At 42.9% G+C, this 9320-nt stretch overlaps 2 protein-coding genes across 4 annotated transcripts in view; both read left to right on the plus strand.

Annotated features, from left to right (window-relative positions):
- Positions 1–9320, plus strand: part of LOC125926985 (myosin-3) — a 106701-nt gene that overhangs the window by 94654 nt on the left and 2727 nt on the right. The window lies entirely within an intron of this gene.
- The window catches only part of LOC125927614 (myosin-2-like), a 6943-nt gene continuing 180 nt past the window's right edge, over positions 2558–9320 (plus strand). Inside the window, exons 1-12 of the mRNA XM_049638112.1 lie at positions 2558–2763; positions 2855–2998; positions 4711–4867; positions 5943–5970; positions 6054–6162; positions 6246–6338; positions 6869–6932; positions 7059–7157; positions 7781–7884; positions 8380–8518; positions 8877–8995; positions 9084–9274. Coding sequence (XP_049494069.1) covers positions 2560–2763; positions 2855–2998; positions 4711–4867; positions 5943–5970; positions 6054–6162; positions 6246–6338; positions 6869–6932; positions 7059–7157; positions 7781–7884; positions 8380–8518; positions 8877–8995; positions 9084–9274 — 1451 coding nt within the window. The 5' untranslated portion in view covers positions 2558–2559. The remainder of the gene's footprint in view (positions 2764–2854; positions 2999–4710; positions 4868–5942; positions 5971–6053; positions 6163–6245; positions 6339–6868; positions 6933–7058; positions 7158–7780; positions 7885–8379; positions 8519–8876; positions 8996–9083; positions 9275–9320) is intronic.

Raw genomic sequence — 9320 nt, forward strand, 5'->3', positions numbered from 1 at the left:
TTCTGGCTGTGCTGACATGGAAAATGTTGGGAAGTAGTCCCCAAAACACCTTTTACTACTAAAAAACATTCAACCATTTTTACTGCAGGAAAGTCCAATGAGTATGTGGGCAGGAAACCATGTGCTGTAGGGAGGATGAGTTTGGGCAAAAAGAAAACAGTGAAAGAACAAGGGTATTCCCGCAAACTACAAGGACACCAGCACTAGGACAGGACCTTCCTTCTTTTTAAATTGTCGAAGACACACAACTTGATTTTGCCAGGCTGGAAAGGAAAGACCAACAGGTGAAAATTAACCGTCGCAAAGTCAAAATAAACATTTGTACTTTATTTCTATCATCGAATATGCGGAATATGAAAAGTGGCGCAAGCAAAGCTGAGTGTCATGCCCAGCAAGGCCACGAGGAATTTATGAGAGAGGCCAGTTATTCTGGCTGCCTGGTCACTGCCTTTATCCACCAGCCTGAACCTTCCTTTCAGATCATCTTCTCAAATTATCCATAGGAGATTTATCCACATACTCAATAAGAAAAATATTTCTAATTATATCCAACCATTCTTAATATGAATGAGAATTATGCAGGGGCGCAAGATTGCCAAGACTTTTCTGCCAAACAATTCCTTTTGACTTAAGAAAGAACAGGCAGCTGCATTGTTTCCATAGCTCTCCATATAAAAGAGCCCTTGGAATGAGGCTGACTGGCCTGCTTTAAAAAGCTCAAGGTAAGTGGGAACAGGGAACGGGCTTTCAAGAGGGACACTGGCCACGCTGCCTGCTGCCCTGTGTCGGCTGCAGCTGCTAGCTCGGTACTGCTCCTTCAGATACTACATGTTTCACATCCATGGCTTTGTTGCCTGCTGTTTACAATAGAAAGCAATACTGCAGATAGGATTGTGTGCGTGCGTGCGTGTGTGTGCACGTTAACTAATGAAGTGTTTCTTTCCTTTTTTTTTTTTTTTTTTTTTTTTACAGAACTGTCTTGCTTCCAGGCTACATCTCCACTTGCTAACAAGGTAAGATTCAGACTAACCAGTCCCTAGAGGGGAATGTGAGAGCCTCTGGGATGGATCTGTGTCACTTAGCAACCTTTGAAAAAGTGCTGGTCTCAGTAAATACCTTAACAAGTGTACTTCAGGAAAGGTGCTGGAGAAAGAGGGAAGGAGCGGACAATGCACATATAGTCATTTGGGATGCAAGCAATCATTGGTGGGGTGACATTTTGGCAAGAAAATTGTTAATGGAATTGTTAGTTTGCTAATAGAATATTCCGTAGGGGGAAAAATCTGCACTAAGATTCTCTTGCTAAAAATCTCAAATTTAATAAAAATGTATCCTGCTATTAGAGTTCATTAAGTAAACATGATCTCTAACATATAAGAAAGAAGGAACCTAGGAAAATGCTTCCTTTAAACTTCATGAAAACTTTTAAGAAGTTACCGTGCCCAGTGCTGAGTGTTGCATGAAATTAAGATACTGTGAATCTTTTGTTACACACATGAAGGTATTTCTGTGCCCTTTCTACTACTACTGTCCACCGCATTTCTGAAGGAAGACCCTGGTGGATAGCTGATCAAAATGAGTTTCGAGTAACCTGATCCTGTAATGACTGCAGTAACATTCTTTGCCAAACCGTTCATTCTACTGATGCGGCTGGCAATCGGCAGATAACAGAATAGAGCAGTCCAAGCCTGCATTCTCCAGAAGGAGATCTGAAAGGGCCAAGGGAGTCCTTCAGTGTAGAAGAATGAGGACAATAATAATATCGAGGGTCAACTAAACTTCAGTGAAATAAATTAAAAATAATTTTTAAAAATGAGGATAACATTTGCTATGGCTTTTATTCTCAGTTAGGTTAATGGATTAACTGGATTTAATACGCAAAGAAATTATGTTAGACAAACTCTAATAAGCACACAACTAGCGAAAAAGAGGTAAACAAAATTATCATCCCCCAAACCACTGACCTTGAGCGCTTCTGGCTGAAAATCTAAAGGAGGAAGTAAAGTTCTCTTACATTACAGGACAAGAAATGGAATTGTATTACATTGCAATAAATGACATTTTACATCTAAATGGTAGCCTGCGCTATTTCAAACTGCTTTCTGAGTCATCACTTGACCTTTTTCCCCAAGGTATCTGTAGTGTATCTCACAGGCTGTGAATTAAGAAAGGCAGATGTAATCCCTGTTCTAAAGAGGGAGACACTGAGGCTCAGAAAGATCAAGTGCCTTCCCCGAGGTCACAAGCCCCTCAGCAGCATGCAGAGACTACACTCAGCTCCCTGAATGCTAGTGTTGGAGGATGGGAGAAAATAACACATGTAAAGCCCTGGGTACCATGATGGTTACACAGTGACCCTCGATATATCTGAGACCTTGTGATTATGTTTGTTCCAGTAACTATAGTATGGTGCACAGTGGACCTGCCTGGTGAAATTTCCAAAAAGTGGATTCTCCGTGAAATATCATCAGTGCATAGAGATCTACTGACACACATGGCAGTCCAGAGTCTCTAATGTGAAATGCCCCGTCTCCTTTAGGATCTCTGAGCTCAGCAGCCATGAGTTCAGACCAGGAAATGGCCATTTTTGGGGAGGCAGCTCCGTACCTCCGAAAGTCTGAAAAGGAGCGCATTGAGGCCCAGAATAGGCCCTTCGATGCCAAGACATCTGTGTTTGTGGCGGAGCCCAAGGAATCCTTTGTCAAAGGGACTATCCAGAGCAGAGAAGCAGGGAAGGTGACGGTAAAGACTGAAGCGGGAGCGGTAAGTAGAGTCCATGGAGCTGGCCACACGTGATTGATGATTTTTGGTTTGGTCACTCAATTGACAAAAAGTTATCCTTCCTACCTACCAGACTCTGACAGTGAAAGATGATCAAGTCTACCCCATGAACCCTCCCAAATACGACAAGATCGAGGACATGGCCATGATGACGCACCTGCACGAGCCCGCCGTGCTGTACAACCTCAAAGAGCGTTACGCAGCCTGGATGATCTACGTGAGCACCCCCTGCCCCAGCCCCAAGTGGTCTTTATCGCCATCACCACCGACCTGCCAGTCTACTGCTTCCACTCTAGTATAAATGGGTCAAAAGTAGTGACCCGTTTCGTTTTCACTAGTAGCGTAACTAGTTCGCACACAAGTTAACTCGTTAGTACATCAGTTAGTTAACTAATTAAAAGGCTCACTATTGCTATCGTAAGGCACAACCCAACAACCAGACTTCATTCTCCGTCTTCCCATCCAAAGCCAGGCAAGGCCACCATCCATGTGCACTGGGTTTGCCACATGTCCCTTGAACAACAATGCAGCAGCTACTGTTTATGGCTCAACCATGTGCCTACATTTCTACCACTCCCCCCCCACCCTAGTTGTAGAATCATCCAGAGGGAAATGATAAACTTATGTCTCAACACATAAAAATGTTTTAAGAACCAAATTTCACACAGTTACACTCCTCCAAAATAACAGCAACCAGTATCCGTGTGTTCTGGTCCCTTCTACATGAATGCCACCTCCTCGAGTTAACCTCTCCACCTTCCCCCGGCAGAGCAGGACATTCTGTCCTATGGTCTCTGCCCCAGCCACAGCACTGACCTTGGGTTTCCACCGCCATCCATTCACATGTCTGTCCCCTATGTGGGCTGGAAACCCAGAGCTCCCCAAGGAATGGCATCTCATTCAGGTTTTGCTCCTGTGCCCTGCAGAGGTCTGGCACATGATACATGCCCAGTAAACATTGCAGAACTGAACTTACTATATCACACTGACATTTTTGTGTGCTTCAGCCAGTGCTGCTATGCAGCTGGATGACACCTGCACAGGTGCACCTGCTGCTCAGGGCCAGTGTCCATGCTGACTGGCCAGTGCCTGTCTTACACCAGCTGTCCAAGTTTTTGAAAATCTCCCTGTTTGGTCATAATGTATTCACACCATTCTGTGTCCTGTTTCTTTAGAGCTTCATAGAAATTTGCAAATGTTTCCCCCATATTGCTAAATACGTTCATGCATTTTTTATTTTTTTTTAATGTTCTTTACCTTTGAGACAGAGAGAGAGAATGCAAGTGGGGGAGGGGAGAGAGAGGGGGGGACACAGAACCTGAAGCAGGCTCCAGGCTCTGAGCTGTCAGCACAGAGACTGACGTGGGGCTCGAACTCACAAACCGTGAGATCATGACCTGAGCTGAAGTCAGCTGCCCAACCAACTGAGCCACCCAGGTGCCCCCATTCATGCATTTTTAAATGCCTTTTTAAATGCCTGCATCCCACTGTCTTTAGAAGATTTCCTGTAGTTCACCTAACTGCTTCCATAGTGTTGGGCACTTTGGGTGTGTCCAAACTTCCTTTTTCATGAATTTGAACTATCTTAATTCTGCAAAGGAAATCTATGCATATTTCCTAAAACAGAGTAAAAAATGTCTCATCCTACACATGAAGAAACAAAACAAAACCAACCTTTGGAGCTCCTGCTATGTGAAAGTCTTGTGATAAGTCCCAAAAGGAATAGTAAAAATTCTAAATTGGGATCCCTCCCCTCATGGATTTTACTATCTCATTATTGAAACTTCCAACTAGTTTTCATGCCAATGCCTTCGAGAAATGTAGGGTACTTACTTAAAGTGCTCCTTTGGGTCAGATTTCTTCTAAGTGAAATGCACACCTAGCAGGAGAAGCCTTTGGATAGCTGCTTTTTTTTATTCCCTTGAATAGACCTACTCGGGCCTCTTCTGTGTCACCGTCAACCCCTACAAGTGGCTGCCGGTATACAACCCCGAGGTGGTGACCGCCTACCGAGGCAAGAAGCGCCAGGAGGCCCCGCCCCACATCTTCTCCATCTCCGACAACGCCTATCAGTTCATGCTGACAGGTGAGTTGAATGCTTTGTATGTTCATAATCTTTTCAGAGCAGAACAATAAGAGAAAGAGGCTCTAACCATCTCAACACAGTCTCTGAGCCCTTTGGTTGAGCTGGAGACGGTCCAGAAAAGAGAAGGTGTAAAAGACAACTTGCAATCCCTAACATTACATAATAGATAATGATCTCTTAAACTTTTAAAAGTCAACAGAGGTTGGCCATAGTTAGAGAACTGACTTTTGAGTGACTCAGAAACTAGAAAAACTTGAGCAAAAATTATAAAACACTGTTTACATGTATGTACACACACACACACACACACACACACACACACACACACACACACAATCACATACACAGACTGTGTTTCCATTACCAAGAGCCAAAAACCAGAAGAGTAAAATCTGCCACTGTGGCCTTATCCTCAACATCAGAAACTATGACCAATGAATACCCTCTCTACATCACAGGAGGCGTAAATTCTCTTGCCCTTTGCCCAGAACCAATCTGAACACGGTGTGTTTGGTATTAAAACAGCTACACCATAAATCTTCTTCCTAGAATACTGTCTCAGCTAGCCCAATCTAAGATACTTGAGGAAAGGGTTTAGAGAATTCATCTTGGGAGAGTAAAACAGTAGAACAAACCTTCCCCCCCAAATATGACTAAAGCCATGATTACTTCCAAAGCTATACTTCTGCGCTATATTTACCCCATCCCACATACTGTTTCTTGCACCTACAATAAATACGTTGCTGCTGGAGTTGTCATCTGAATCCAAGTGAAGACTCAAGTCCACTTTTAATATTTCCTTAGTGGTCGAATATGAAAAAGACAAGATCTGGTGCTTGTTTGCAGTGTTCTGTTTAAATGGTTGCACGTATGCTAAAGTCAGTGGTGGGGTGCAGGGAGGGACTGGGGTACACGAAAGGGATACCGGAGGCCTCAGGCTCATGAAGCCCCAGGGATCGCAGAGGCCAGTCTGAAAAACACTAAGTTTGTTCCATTTTACTTACTGCTTACAAATATACAAAACCAAGAAACAAAAAAAACCCAGTATTAAATGTCTATAATTTCTCTTTTATAGACCGAGAGAATCAATCAATCCTGATCACGTAAGCAAATTTTATGCTCTCTTCTCATGGCTGTGACAGTTGCCACGTTTGGAACCTCCTCTGACTTAGCTTTTATTTGGCAGCGGAGAATCCGGGGCAGGGAAGACCGTGAACACCAAGCGTGTCATCCAGTACTTTGCAACAATTGCGGTCACTGGGGAGAAGAAGAAGGAGGAAGCTGGCAAAATGCAGGTGGGTCTGGGGTCAGACTCAAGATGTCAGGGCTCTCAGGAAGTCTGGAGCCCCGGAGGTGAGGACCGTGCTTGCCTTTGCAGGGGACTCTGGAAGATCAAATCATCAGCGCCAACCCCCTACTGGAGGCCTTTGGCAACGCCAAGACCGTGAGGAACGACAACTCCTCTCGCTTTGTGAGTCTCTTGGTCACTAGTATGGTCAACATTCATGGGATGCTTGTGAAGACATTCTCTGAATCTTTTCCATTCACATTATATTGCAGCACGTATCTTTCCTTTCCCTCTGAGCACATAACATGGATCCAAGTCCCATCTAAAAAGATGTGACCACCATATATCTGAGTTCTTTCTTCTCCGGTCATTACCTCCAATTATTCACAATTTTAAAATGAAAGATAGGGGCACCTGGGTGGCTCAGTTGGTTAAGCATCCAACTTCGGCTCAGGTCATGATCTCACGGCTCGTGGGTTCGAGCCTTGCGTCGGGCTCTGTGCTGACAGCTCAGAGCCTGGAGCCTGCTTTGGATTCTGTGTCTCCCTCCCTCTCTGCCCCTCCCCCACTTGCTTGCACACACTCTCTCTTTCAAAAATAAACACTAAAAAAAGTTTCTAAATATTAACACATTAGCATTCCAAGTGTTTTGAGTTTCTTGAAGATTTGATATGATTGAAAAACAAAGTAGTAATATTAGTTTTCCTTTCAAGGGTAAATTCATTAGAATCCACTTTGGCACTACGGGAAAACTGGCTTCTGCTGATATTGAAACATGTAAGTGCCTGGATCTCCTTTGCGGTCATTTCTGTTGCTTATAACCTATATAAGGTGAACCCAAAGTAAAATTCGCATCTCGCGTGAAGTTTTGCACTGCTCTGCTTGTCATTCGTTTACTTCCAGATCTGTTAGAGAAGTCCAGAGTTACTTTCCAGCTTAAGGCTGAAAGGAGCTATCACATTTTTTATCAGATCACATCAAACAAGAAACCAGAACTAATTGGTAAGAAATGTCATGATCCCTTTCGAGAATGATTACACCAGCACCCTCCATGCATGGTCCAACCTCATATTCCATGACTGAATTTTGTCAGGTTTATCATCTGGAGTTTGAAAATAGCTTTGTAATTTTATGTGTGCTTATGATAAAAATCCAAAAGAAAAACTGAGGATAACACCCTCAAATCCTATCACTATGAAATAACCACTGTGAACACTTGGGTGGACACTGTTCTAGTAATTTTCTGTATATGCACCTTGAATACAGAAACACATACATACAATAACTGGAATCACAGTTTCATACTCTCCTGTGATGTACTTTTTTCATTGAATAATAACGTATCATGGTTTTTTCCACATCACCAACCACAGCTGCACATTATTATTTCTAATGGTTGCATAGTGTTATATGGTAGAGATAAGCATTATTTACTTAACCATACCCTTTTAAGGATATTTAGGTTGTTTCCAGTTCTGGATTTTAAAGAGTCAGTGCTGTGCTGACCATTCTTACAGATATAACTTTTCCCAGTATGGGATAATCTTCTTTGGCTTTATCTAGACATCTCTTGTTTTAGTGAAGGGGATAATTCTGCTTACCTTTTCTCTGTTTCACGTACACAGAAATGCTTCTGATCACCACCAACCCATATGATTACCCATTTGTCAGTCAAGGGGAGATCAGTGTGGCTAGCATTGATGATCAGGAAGAACTGATGGCAACCGATGTAAGTGGAACGCAAGAAAATCAGAATGATGTTGGGTTAGAAGCTATGGTCCCTCCAGATAAATATTCAGATTCTTGTAGAAATAGCAAAAGAGGGTTCAAAGACAAGCATGGATGTGCCACCCAGAGCCAACCAGAAGGATTAAGATGTGTCCCACAACATTTTACTTTCCCTTTTAAAAACCTGTCATTTCTGAATTTACCTAAACCACTTTTTTTGAAATCCACTTAATGAGATCAATACCACTTCTCAAAATAACAAGTCCTTTAAATTTACTATTTTGTTCTTTCTCTTAAGTTTACTTTTTGAATCTTAGAGGCTATGTTCAGTGCTGGCCTTTGGTTGACCAACTCCCCATACACCCACTCTAAAGAGTTCCTTGCACCCCCATTAGCACTGAGAGTTTGACCAACAAGTCAGGAATCAGAATGTGAACAATGCATAGTAAGTGTGTAGATCATAACCTAACAGTTATCTTATTGGTTATGTCGGCAGAGTGCTATTGATATTTTGGGCTTTACTAATGAAGAGAAAGTCTCCATCTACAAGCTCACGGGTGCCGTGATGCATTATGGGAACATGAAGTTCAAGCAGAAGCAGCGTGAGGAGCAGGCCGAGCCAGATGGCACCGAAGGTATCAACCAAGTCAACCACCTGATTTTATTTTTGTTTGAAAATCACATTCTTAAACTTGTTACCCTTGCATTTGTCTAGGAAGACAAATTCATTTTTAAGAATTGAGTTTTAAAGCATACCCAGATAATATACTATGTGAAGCCTCATATTAGATAGATGTTTCCTAACATTAATGAAGTTTTTTAGGGCACACTACCCATAAAGTCTTGAACTCAGTGGGAAAAAAATGGGCAAGAATGCTCAAAAAGATATTCTGAAAACACTGCATAAAATGTCTATAGATTAAAAAAACTTTTTTTGAGCAAGTAGGTCGCTTTGGGCCATAATAACATTGTTCTACCCTTTCTTGCTTTCAGTTGCTGACAAGGCAGCCTATCTCCAGAGTCTGAACTCTGCTGACCTGCTCAAAGCCCTCTGTTACCCTAGGGTCAAGGTCGGCAATGAGTTCGTCACCAAAGGCCAGACTGTAGAGCAGGTAGGTGCATAATTCAAATTCGTCAACAGGAATTGAGCATTTTTACAGTCCTCTGATAACCTCAAGAGAGGTATTTTTGTTTTTCAAGGTGTACAATGCAGTGGGTGCCCTGGCCAAGGCCGTCTATGAGAAGATGTTCCTGTGGATGGTCACCCGCATCAACCAGCAACTGGACACCAAGCAGCCCAGACAGTACTTCATCGGGGTCCTGGACATCGCTGGCTTTGAGATCTTTGATGTGAGTTGTTGGAATAAGCAGCCTTATTTAGGTCCCTCCATGTCTGCTCTGCCGAATTCCCCCTGGGTTTCCCAAACTCACTTGAGC

Source organism: Panthera uncia, chromosome E1 (genome assembly GCF_023721935.1).
Source record: "Panthera uncia isolate 11264 chromosome E1, Puncia_PCG_1.0, whole genome shotgun sequence".
In the NCBI taxonomy this organism is placed as follows: Eukaryota; Metazoa; Chordata; class Mammalia; order Carnivora; family Felidae; genus Panthera; species Panthera uncia.